The 12,781-nt window shown below is 37.5% G+C and overlaps 1 protein-coding gene across 1 annotated transcript in view; it reads left to right on the top strand.

Annotated features, from left to right (window-relative positions):
• Positions 1-12,781, top strand: part of LOC129240867 (putative mediator of RNA polymerase II transcription subunit 12) — a 123,613-nt gene that overhangs the window by 79,618 nt on the left and 31,214 nt on the right. Inside the window, exon 4 of the mRNA XM_054876910.1 lies at positions 11,690-11,861. Coding sequence (XP_054732885.1) covers positions 11,690-11,861 — 172 coding nt within the window. The remainder of the gene's footprint in view (positions 1-11,689; positions 11,862-12,781) is intronic.

The following is a 12,781-nucleotide window of genomic DNA, read 5'->3' on the forward strand; positions in this document are numbered from 1 at the left end:
AGGTGCAGAGTCTTACTGGTGCAGCAGAGTGGAAAGTGAGGATTGAAAACATGTTTTGCTTTTCGACAATATACAATTTTAAGTAATGATAAACAAATCTGAGTGTGCGTGCTTTTCAAAACATACAAAAAATTTTTCTTTCGCTAATATTGTCAGACAAAAAAATTTAAGTTTTTTCCAAATTGTTTTTCAATGAAATATTTTCCAAAAAAAATTTTTTTATTTTAATAAATTTTTTCCAAACATTGGTTTTTTTCACCTCATGCCCAAACATGAATATGACGAGCGAGGCTCGTGAATAGATCGTCGGGCCAAACGTAAATATCACGAGCCGAGGTCGTGTACGGATAGTCGGATCAAACATAAGCATCACGAGTCTGGGTCGTCATTGAATGTTAGTTTCTATCTTTATGCCACCAGAGTTAGTCACGAGTCTCATAATTGCTGTTACATCATCTCGCGCATCAGTCTGATCTGTTTACTACGCGTTGACACGTAACACTTGGGCCCGAGTTTCGTCGAGCTAAATGGCACGGCAAGAGGTTAATTAAATTTTTTCCAAAAAAAGAAAAATTTTTTTAAGTTTGTTCTAACAAAAATTCTTGGAATAAATATTAATTATATTAAAATTAAAAATATTATTTTGGGGAAAAAATTTAATTAATAAAGAAAAATTGTTAGAAAAAGGTTTTTAAGTTTTTTCTAACAAAACATTTGATTAAAACAAACCAATTCTTTTGGAAAAGATTTACCATAAAAAAAATTTTTTTTTACAACAAAAATGTTTTGTTAGAAAAAACCTAAAACCTTTTTTTTTTCTAAAAAAAATTTTTATTTATATTTTATCCTCTAAAATCAAAACAAAACAAAATTTTTCCAAAAATAAATTTTTTTTTGGTTTTTTTCAAAAAAAAAAAAAAAATTTTTATTTGGAAAAAATTTGTTTTTGGAAAAAATTTACTTCAAAAAAAAATTTTTTTTGAAACAAAAATATTTTATTAGAAAAAACTTAAAATCTTTTTGTTTTAAGTTTCGAAAAAAACATTTTTTTAATTTTTTCTAAAAAACATTTTTATTTATATTTTATCCTCTAAAATCAAAACAAAACAAGGAAAATAAATACATTTTAGAAATGTTAAAAGGAGTTGAAGGTATTTCATTTTAAAAGTCTATACCGAAATTTTCAGCATTCAAAATTATAAATTTTTTTCAAAAATTTTTTAGTTTAATTTTAATTATACTCAAACCTATAAATGAACTAATTTGTAGACGAATACTTCGATCACTTAACATGGACTCGCTCTTATCGAACAGCGAAATCTCAACCACCAAGGTTGTGGGCAAACAAGGTGGCGCAAAATTAATCTCCCTATTCAAAGATTTATAATTTTTGCAAAGGATGCCACACGACAATCATACTTGACCCTTGGGAACTAACTACATACATAGACAAGTGTAATATACAAACAGACAATCAATGGAGCATGTAAAATTCAAGATAAAAAACAAAAAAAAGGTTATTCAAAAATAAAATTGCATGATTTATTTGTATTCGGACTGAAATATTAGAGAATAGGGTCAGAAACACTGAATGCATTTTGAAATGCCTAGAAATTAATTAAATGAAAAAATTAAATGAATGAATGAATGAACGAAAAAATAAATAAAAAAAATAATTCGATCAAACTTTGAAAACCATTCACAAAAAAATAGTTTGTTCAACGCAAAGAACCCAGTCTCGAACTCCGTAACTATCAGTAGATACCACTTATTTCAATAAACCCACTTCATGATGTGTGACTACGATTCGGTAGTACTCGCATTCGACCACGAAACACCAAACGATAGGCAAAGTTTTTTCTAATAGCGGACGCCCCTTGTCAAGTAATGGCAAACCTCCGAGTATATTTCTGGAATGAAAAAGCTCCTCATAAAAAATCATCTGCCATTTGGAATCGACATAAGACTGTATGGAATAACATAAAGACGCACTCCATAAATAGGTGGAGGAACTTGCCCAAATACCCAAAGTGGGAGAAATTATATACTTATATTATATAACTTAATAAAAAAAATTGCTGCTCCAGACCAGACAGAACGCTAGTAGAAAACACTCACGGTCTCCAACGTGGTGTGGTGCGTACCGATGGTGAACAGATTTTTAGAGGTGTGCTCTTTAGCAGGCCGTTATTCGGCCCTGAACGAATTTGACACAATCACCCGATGGACCGACGTCACTTGCGACATGTTTACAAAAAAAAAAAAAACAAAATCAACAAAAAAATATTGGGCAGGTGTGTGAGTATAAGTGAAATTATTGTGCAGAATCCCCAACTGACGTGGCAGCCGAAGCATCGTCTTTATGTATATCAGTCTGTTAACCAGCTTTTTTGATTCCTTCAAAATCACTGAGAGCCGGTAAAAGGTCTGATGTTGGCCTCAACTTCTGAATTATTTTATTATATAAATTTGTTTATAAAATTCTTCCTTGACCTTCCGCCTCAATTGACTAATACTATTTTCACAGAGAACTTTCTTAGATAAATTATTAATATAGATACGTATCATCAGCAGCTAATGCAGATCCTTTAATGGTGTGTTTGTTTATAATTGATCTGGAACTTTGTACTTGTACTTACATATATACGAATTGACTGAAAATTGATATAAAGTGCAAACGGTAGTTGAGGGCATGCATAACCACATTTTTTTTCCTTGTTCACTCCTCTCGGGAGCATAGGGCCTCGACAAGACTCAGTCTTGCATTGGTTTTGTTGATCTATTTTGATTTGTGACAGGGTAAGAGATTAGCCTGGCGCTACCAGTCCTAAATAGTGGGACTATCTGTCGTTGCTTAGGAACAATGCCTTCTTATTGCTTGGAGCTCCATCTGTGCTTCGCATAGCCACATAACTTCTCGAAATCATTATTTTTATTTTTACTTCTTCTGCTCCGATAAGACATGGGGGCCTATAACTTAACTCAATAAATGAAGACATGCATTTATCGTCGCTAGCAGTGTAAATCACACCAATTTAGAAATTTCTTAAGTGCCCCCGTTCATTCGTGTGCCATGAACAGAAAGCATCAGGCTGCGATGCAGAATCTGTTGTTCTGTTGCAAAACGCAAAAAACACGAGAAACTTTCTGACACTATGTGATGTGTGAGATCTTGAAGACAGTGAGTTATCCGATCAAAACGACTTCTAAACAAAATTAACATCCTGAAGTACCTGAGATGTTATGGGTTTTTGCTGACGAAAAAAATGTAGACCAAGACCAAAATATAACCCGCCGAAATGAGCAGAGTGATAGATGGCTACTCAAGCATACGGAATACTGTAATGTTTTCCAAGCGGAGGTAGCCGCAATTAAGGAAGCAGTGGTTTGGTTGCTGACTTCGGTAATTACCGTTAAGGAAGTAAATATTTACTCCCACAGCCAAGCGGGAAATAAGGCCTTGAGCTCGTTGTTTGTGCGTTCGAGATAGATCGGAGAATGTCTGGCTTCTCTCTCGATTGCATCCGAATACTTCGATATCAAGCTCATTTGTGTTCCCGGTCATAGCGGCATAAAGGGAACGGCTGAGCCGATGAACTGGCTGTACAGGAAACTTTGGATACGTTTTCATCGCACAATGAGAGGATAGGGGTTCCCATAAGAACCTGGGCTAGTGTATAAACGTGCTAGGTCGCGAGATCGTTCTGGCCACGGGTAGATCGTGGAAGCTCGAGGGAACTCCTAAGGCTAACAAAGCTGCAGCTCTCGAGTTTGGTGTCCATGCGGTGAGACTTGGGACTGCCTCAAGTCCGTTTTGCAGAAGCTGTCTTGAGGACGAGGTAGAATCATCTCAGCACCTTCTTCTCAGCTGCTCTACTCTCGTCTGGCAAATATTTAAACATCTGGGCTCCCACTTTTCCGCTACATCTGCGGATATAGCGGGTTTAAATATTATATCATACATCTAGTGAAGTTCATCAGTAGCTTAATGCCGCTAATTACAAACGTAAATCATCCACCGTTGGCGTCGACGTAAGTGCTTGGTCATCATCCCCTAATCACAAGGCTCCTTCTTCCTTCCCTTCTCCTTTCCCTGTATGGCATCACAACGGACGAATTTTGAATATTTGTCCAAGTGGGCCCAAAGCAAGGGCATCCATTTAATCTAACCTAACCCTAGAAGGCTATGTTTCAGTCCTACAAAGGTTCCTATTGTTAAGCATACGAAGTGTCCCACCACTGTTATGGTTTTAGTTATTATGAGCAACTCCCGCCACACCTTTTTACTCAAGGATGTCGTGGGGACTCTTCTGCATATATCGCGGTTCTAGAGCAATAGTAAAATCATGGATTGATAGTGTGGGTGGTGACAGCCGATACATCTTTCAGCAGGGCTCTGCTCCTTCACACAAAGCGATGGCGTCTCAAGATTTGTTGGCTCAAAATTTCCATGATCACGTAACACCGAACTTATGGTCGCCTAACTCCCCCCAGTTTTAATTTCATGGATTAGATTTAGATTAGAATGTTTGGGGGATTGGACAAGCACTCAGTCAGGAGACCATTGTACTACAATTTCCTGGATTACAGGATTATTATCATATAGTTGAGCATGAAATCAGTAAGCATCATCGTAACACTATTTCTTCTCTCAAGAATGCAATTAATACCATTATGGCCCATACGATTACGGAGAATTTGATTCGGGCATGCAATCCATTCCGAACCTGGATCGAGCAGTTTAACGCAGTGGGCTTGCATTATTATTAGTTATTTTCAACTAATCTGTCAACAGTCCCCGACCTTAACTTCAAGAAAGACTTTACGGTACGTTTTCCACCGAGAGCCGAATGCGGCAAAGGGAAGGTGATTGGAAGATACGATTTTGAAATCTGCACTGACGGTTCTAAGATGAACTGTGGTGTCGGAGCTAGGTTCCATTCGGAGCCACTCAACATATTTCAGTCAATTCGACTTCCTGAATATGCCAGCGTGTTCCAGGCAGAACTTTTAGTGATCAGAGAAACATGCAAATCACTAAAACTCTACAAGGAAGTTGGTGCAACAGTAGTAATCTTTTCAGACAGTCAAGCAGCTATAAGGGCCTTAGACTCCAACTCCAACTCCATTTCATCCAAACTGGTGTAGAGAGGAGCTTGAATTGCTTAGCCATTGGCTTAAAATTACTCTGATATGGGTTCCCGGTCATAGGAACATACGGGGTAATGAGATGGCAGATGAGCAAATAAGAAAAGGTTGGACACTAGGCGTAGCAGAGGCGGTGGCAGTCTCCACCCCACTGAATACATTAAAAGCATTCATTGTTTCACATTATCTTGCTTTAGCCGAAAGAAGATGGAAGCAAATACCTACATGTATTACAACAAAAAACACATGGCCGTCTTACAAAATCCAAAGGACCAATCACCTGTTAGGATGTTCTCGACCAAACATTTCACGCATCACTGCAACCCGTACAGGTCATTGGAAGGTTCAATCCCAAAACAACTAATCTGCAACAGAAATATCACAATGTCACTTATTTTGTGTCAAATGATTTCCAACGAGATTAACTAAATTTCCAAAAAATATTTTTATTTTTTTATTTATTTAAAAGAGTAACAGTTATTAATAACTATTCCACTTACGAAATAAGCACTGGCTGCCAGGGCCTTCGGCTTATGGTATCTTAATTAGAGTAATAATATAGGTAAGTAACTAAACAAGAGGATGGGAGAGAGGAGTTGAGGGAGTTTTAAAAGATTAGTGGGTAGTGTGAGTTTGACCGGAGTATAATTTTATATATGTATGTATATCTAGTTTTCGCAAAGAGTTAAAGTTTTAATTTAGTTAGTTTAATAAATTTACAAATTAAATTAATGCTATTGTCATCTGTGTTGTGGAGTAGCTTCGAAAGTTCAAAGTTAGGGTGAATTGCATTTCTAGTGCATTTCAATCCTGGGCAGGTATCGAGGAGGTGTGAAGTCGTGTAGTCGTCTGAGTTGCAAAAAGGACAGGCTGGTTTGACTGTGCTGTTTAGTATGTGAACATGGGTGGCTATAGTGTGACTGATTCGAAGGCGTGTAAATATCTTGAGGTTCTTGGAAGGCATGTGTGTAGGATATATCGGCTTGATGCCAGTAGGGTTGAACTTCTTGTAGTGGTGTTGATAATTAAACCATTGGCTATTGTATGCATCCTGAAGAGATTTTAGTGCAATTTTTCGAATATCTTTGGTAGTAAAATGTGCACTGATGTGAAGGGGTTCTTGGGCAGCTTCTTTGGCTCTAGTATCAGCGCATTCGTTGCCTTGTATTCCGGCATGACCCGGAACCCACATGATCCTTATGGAATTTTTATTTAATGCGATATTATTTCGGATTTCAGTGATTATTGGAGTTTCGTTAGAGTGGTTCAATATAGCGTCCATTACGGATTTACTATCGCTGCAAATAATGAATTTTCCGCCTTTGTTGGAGGTGTAAACTACCGCTTCAAGCAATGCAGCTGCTTCCGCTGTGAATACTGAGCAGTAGGAAGGTAAAGCCCCGACTGAAATTGTGACACCAAGCTGGTTTGTGACTGCAAACGTTGTACTGGTGTCTGTTTTAGATCCATCGGTATAAACGAACTCCCATTCGTTTCTTAAAGGAGCAACGATTTCATTAAAATGTTGGACGTATTCATTAGAGGAGGTAGACTCTTTGGGGAATTTCAGCAAATCCGCGATAAAACTAATTTTTGGATTCAAGCCTGGTGGGAAAACTGGGATTGGTGGCAAAATCGCATCTGATGTGACATTCAGTTTGTGCATTAGTTCAACACAACGTTGTATGGTGGACGGTTTGCGGGTATTTTTATGTTGTTGCTTCGCTGAGTTGACTAGTCCAAGTAATATTTTATTTCTGCAGTGAAGAAGCTTGGGTAGGAGCATTATTGTGTTGCGGTTGACTCTGTGTGGTATATCCGGTAATCCTGCTTCTGCAAGAACAGCTTTTGTTGGTGATGTTGGAAACGCGCGGATACTCCTTCTAGCTGCCGCATGGTAAGGAGCATTTAGTAGTTTGATATTTTCTTTGGCACAGTGACCGTAAATACAAAGTCCAAAATCGATTTTGGATAACAGTAAGGCCTTTGTTACGTTAGCAAGTGTGTGTGGATGAACGTGGGAATGCTTAGAAGATAAAAACTTAATTATGTTAAGCCTTAAAAATAAGCTTATTCTAATGGCTTTACAATGTTCTTTATATGTAAGTTTTTTGTCGAATGTTAAGCCTAAAATCCTTAGTGTGTTAGAATGTGGGATTAGTACATTGGAAAAGGACAAACTGGGGAAGCAACATTTACGTTTTCTACATATATGAAAAGTAGCGCATTTATTTGCTGAGATGTTAGCGCCTGATGTTTCTGACCATTTGCTTATACTGCTTAAAATGTTCAGGAAAGTATAAGTGACTTCGTTAAGGTTTTTTGATTTAGAAAATATTAAAACATCATCAACATATATAACATGTTCCACCTCGGCATTAGAGGCGATAATTGAACTAATTTCATTGAAAGCTATTGTGAACAATGTTACTGAGAGAGGTGAACCTTGTGGTATACCATTAAAGAGTCTATGAGCCTGTGATTTACAATTATTAACGCTGACTGAAAACTTGCGATTACTTAAAAAGGATTTAACGAATTTATATATTTTGTTTCCGATTTTCCAGCGCTTGAGTTGGTTAAGGATAACATGAATGCCAATTCTATCGAATGCTTTCTCGAAGTCTAAACTTAATACGGAAACGTGATTACCTGACGCTAATGCCGAGGATGCGAAATGTTCAAAGTATAAAAGCGACTCGGTCACTCCTATGCCTTTTTGGAAGCCAAATTGGTTGGAACTAAGAAGTCCCTTTGCTTTAGCGAACCACAGAATTCGGACGGAAATGATCTTCTCAAGAATTTTGGACATGCACGGGAGTAAGGAGATAGGTCTAAAGTTCGTAATGAGGGTAGAGGGTTTATTAGGTTTAGGGATAGGGACAATTAAAGCAGTTTTCCATTCTTGAGGAAAGATTCCAGCATTGAAAATATCATTGTAAAGATTCAGGAGTCGGATTTTGAGGATGCTGGGTAGGTTTTTTAGTATTTCATAGGATATTTTATCCAAGCCGGGTGACTTTCCTGTCATTTTTGAGATCGTGGAATCGAATTCATGTTGAGAAATTTGGGATTCTATGAGCGAAGCTTCAATTGAAGGGTATGGGTTGGAGTAATTTTCAGGTAGGGTTAGATTTTTTTGCGAGTTGAAGGCGGAATGAAAATTGGAGTCGTGGGAGTAGGTCGACCAGGATTTAGCAAATTCTTCAGCGATATCTGGTGGAGCGTAGATTGGCCCTTGTTCATTATAAATAAATGGTATGTTAGAATGACGCGAGCTGCCTGTCAGCATTCTAATATCTGACCATATCTGTTTAGGGCTTGAAGAGGGATTTATATTTGCTGTGAGTTTTTCCAGGGAATGCCTTTTAGCTGATTTAAGCTCTTTTCTGAAAACAGCGTTCGCTTTTTTATAATTAGCGAAGTTGGTATCGTTCATGTGGTACTTGTATTTGGACCACAGTTTTTGCTTGCTATTTCTTAAGATGGTAAGTAGGTTAGACCAGTATGGTAGTTTGGCGGAAAATTTTCTTGTGTTTGTTTGTGGTATCGAGAGGTGGGCTGCCGAACGAATTATTGTTTTAATATTGGCAGCTTCTGCGTTGATGTTTTTTGAAACCGCTTTAGTGTTTGTTAGGGTTATGGATAAGGAATGAAATTTTTTCCAGTCAGCTTTTCCCGTTAAAAATTTTGATATCGGCTTGACTTCGTACCAATCAGGGATGGAAAAGGATGTTATAAGCGGGAAATGGTCGCTGTTGTGGAGTTCGTCCAATGTACGAGAAGAAAGGCTGGGAGCTATAGAACTGGATGCAAGAATGATATCAGGATGGGTGAAGGTTTGGTGTGTGGAGAAGTGTGTGGGTAGGCCATCGTTCAGGACAATGAGATTTTGGGTCAAAATTAGATCTTCAATAGTATTTCCTCTTCTATTGGAATGCTCGGAGCCCCACAATGGGCTCCAGGCATTGAAATCGCCTAGGACTATAATTGGGGTGGAAAATTTGGTAATTATATCAGTAAGTTCTTTGTAAGTAAAATTTTGGCAGGGAGGAATATAAAAATTAATTAAAGTGATTTTTCTTCCTATATCAATCTCGATAGCTAGGCAGGATATGTTAGATGAAATAGGGATTATTTTATGATTTAAGCATTTTTTTATAAAGAAAGCGATTCCTTGCTTACACAAGGTATTTTAAGGCAAATTGTGGAAATAGCTATTATATTTATTAGGTGCGTATGTTGTTTTATTGGATGGAATATGTGTTTCTTGCAGTGCGACAATCGCCGGGTTGAATTCATTAATTAGTATATTTAAATCTATGTAGTTATTAAGTAGTCCATTAATATTCCATTGTATTATTTGTATCATCTATTCTTCTTTTTGGGGTGGGCTTTCTGTAATAACAGGAGGAAGAGGGTGGGTGGGAAGCTGGGAAAGTTGAGAAAGGAAGGAGAAAATAGTTGGGTTTGTGTTGTAGTAATCGACTGAATTATTATGTACGCAGTCAACAGTGCTATCGATATTCGCGTTATATTCATTTGCGTTTATGTTTGCTGAGTTAGCATTGTTGGTAGTAGAAAATATTTGCTTGGTTTGTGGGTTACTATTGTTATTATTGCTGGTGGAGGGTAGAAGAGTGTCAACAGTGGGAGTAGGTGATACCGGCTTGAATGATGTATTTATTGTATTTTTGTTACTTCCTTTTGTGGTATTATTTGTTTTGATGATATTTAAATTGTTGGGGTTTCTGGAGGTTTGTTCTGCTTGGTGATTAGTTGTATTTGTTGTGTTTATATTGTTTTGTGGATTACTGTAGGTATTTTTGGTTACATTAGAGAAAGAGGGTGAAGATTCGTTAAGAGTGGGGGGTATTTGCATTTTATGTATTCTAATAGCCTCGCGCATGCTGCATTTCTTTTCAGTTTTTATTGTAATTATTTGCTTCATTTGAATGAATTTTGGGCATGATTTACTGGAGGCAGCATGATCGCCTGAGCAATTTGCGCAAAAAGTACGTGAGCATGGAGTTGGCGTGTGAGGTGGAAGTGCACATGAGTCGCATACTGGGGTTTTGTTACAACGTTTAGTTGTGTGTCCAAGGATTTGACAACTTTTACACCTCATCGGGTTCGGGAAGTAAGGTCTGACTTTGGTAGTGTACCATGAGACTTCCAGTTTTTCTGGGAGCTGATACAAGTCGAATGTGAGCAACACGACTCCACTAGCAACAGTTTGGCCATCATAACGTTTAAGGAATTTGTATGCTGAGACAACACCTTGATCACTTAAATTTTCCACTATTTCTGTTTCCGGAACATCATTTAGACAAGGCGCATAAATAGTGCCCTTAGAGTGATTAAGATTGTTGTGCATTTCGATTTTCACATCGCAAACTCCAATTAGTTTAGTTGTGGCGAGAAATTTTTTTGCAACTAGATCGTTTTTAACAAACAGCAGAAGGCTGCCGTCTCTGAGACTTGAAATTTCTATTTTCTCCGTTGAGATATTCTTTAAAGCCTTGTGTACGGCAAAACATGAATATTTATTTAGTTGTTTATTTGTGTTTATTGCGCTAGCCACAAGGTATTTTGGGTTGTCCTTTTTAATTAAAGGGAGAGAAGGGAATATTTCTTTGGTGATTGTTTGCGCTTTTTTTCTCTTTGGTTTTGGGCTTGTTGATAACAGGGCGAACCTGTTATCTCCAAGAGGAGGTCCCTGGAGGGACATTTAATTTTTTTACCACCACAGAAAGCACTTATAATAAGATTTTCTTACCAAAAGAAAAGAAAAGTCGCTAGAAAAGAAAAAAACACTGACGAATATAACGCAAAAGAAAAAGACCGATACCACTGCTGAGCACAACCGTACGCTTTAAGTGTCAGTCGATGACTGACCAAAAAATATAAAAAAGAATGAAAGGACAGCACTAAAGATGTTTCAGATAAATTTTGATCTAAATTTTTGTGATGTGCATTTTTGTGATATCATCACCAGCAGGCAAGCGTAAAAGCAGTGCTCCCGTAGGTCAGATAAAAAATGTAATAGAATTGCAAACTATTTGCGCTAGTTGCTTAACAGATAATGTGACCAGTGTGTGTGTATGCGTGCGTGTGGGTGCAATTATTGTAGCTGTGCGGCTTATGCGAGTATGTCAATCGTACCACTGAGCTTTACTATTACAAATTATGATAATTAATTCATGTAATTGCGATATGTTGGAATTTGTGCATGCATAGAGCGACATTTGTTTAGCATTTCCTTATGCGGGCGAGCGAGTGTGCGAGTGTGTGTGTGCGTGTGTCTGTGCATTTGCGTGTTAGTTATGCGTGCTTACTTAACATAATTAATTTGATGAAGTTTTCAAAAATATTGTAGCATCAAAAAATACATGCATAAAACCAATTTAAAAACCACAAAATGTGATGCACACATACAAACACAAATTTAATTTCATGCATATGTGTGTGTGCATACGAATCCATGAGTACTAAATAATATTTGCGCTTACTTTCTCTTGCAATCTGCATTTATTTTTAGGTTATCCGCCCACCTGGCTGGCAATGTTGTAACGGTCATGTGTTGTGCAACAACTGCCGCAGCCGTTCGGTCAAATGTCCGGTGTGTCGTGTGCCGTTGGGACCCAGAGGACGTTGCTTGCTCGCGGATAAATTATTCACCGTGTTGGCTGAGAGTTTTCCCTGTGATGGCGGTGAGTAAACCACAAAAGCAAAATACAACCTGACCCGAAACACTTGGTTTTAGTAATTTTGGTTTTTTTTTTATTTTGCGAAAAAAAAATATTGAAAAAAAAATAAAAAATATTAGTTTTTACATACATACATATACTCGTACATATGTATCTGCATTCTTTAACCAAACTGTTTGAAGCGATGTTTCACAGAAGAAGTCAAGTTGATTGAAAGTGATTAAGCCAAACTTTCAATGCAAGCGCAAAATAAAAGTTTGCAGATTAAAATAAAATTTTGTCATTTAACTAGTCGCAGCATGGCTGCCTTGTCATGGCAACATCTTTCCTTTAATATGAAAAAAAAATTAAAATAAAATAAAAAAAATTAAATAAAATAAAAATGTCATAGTAAACTCGTATTTAAAAATCTCAAAAGAAAATATACTTCAACTTGCCGCCACTAATGACCTCTCCAGCGCCCAATTACAGTGATCCAGCTCGACACTCTTGTATGTATGTATGTATGCAGATAAGTTTTGCAACAATCATTAGAATGTGCTTATTAATTTCCGTTTAGTTGGCGTTGCCACTGACAACGCGCTTACACTTTTGTCATTCGCGTCTACGGCTTCGTTTACACCGTCGCGGCGCGTCGCTGGCGTTGTCACCATTACGTCCGCTCAAGTCACGTTCCCCACTCTTCGCTGTCCATTACTTTCTTTCACGCTATCGAGGGTCACAAGTTTCATTTCCTGTTCTTTTTTATGAAGTTCTTTTTTTATGATTTTTATCTTTTTGTTCGCGCTTCAACTTGTTGGCGCTACTTCAAGTTTTCTAGTAGGACGTTCAAATTTGCGTTAAGATTAAGTTGATGTTTACAACCATTAATGATGTCAAATAGACCTCGGGGCGTCTCCTAGCGTCAGCTGCGGAAAAGAAGA

The sequence above is a fragment of the Anastrepha obliqua genome, chromosome 1, assembly GCF_027943255.1.
Source record: "Anastrepha obliqua isolate idAnaObli1 chromosome 1, idAnaObli1_1.0, whole genome shotgun sequence".
NCBI lineage: Eukaryota > Metazoa > Arthropoda > Insecta > Diptera > Tephritidae > Anastrepha > Anastrepha obliqua.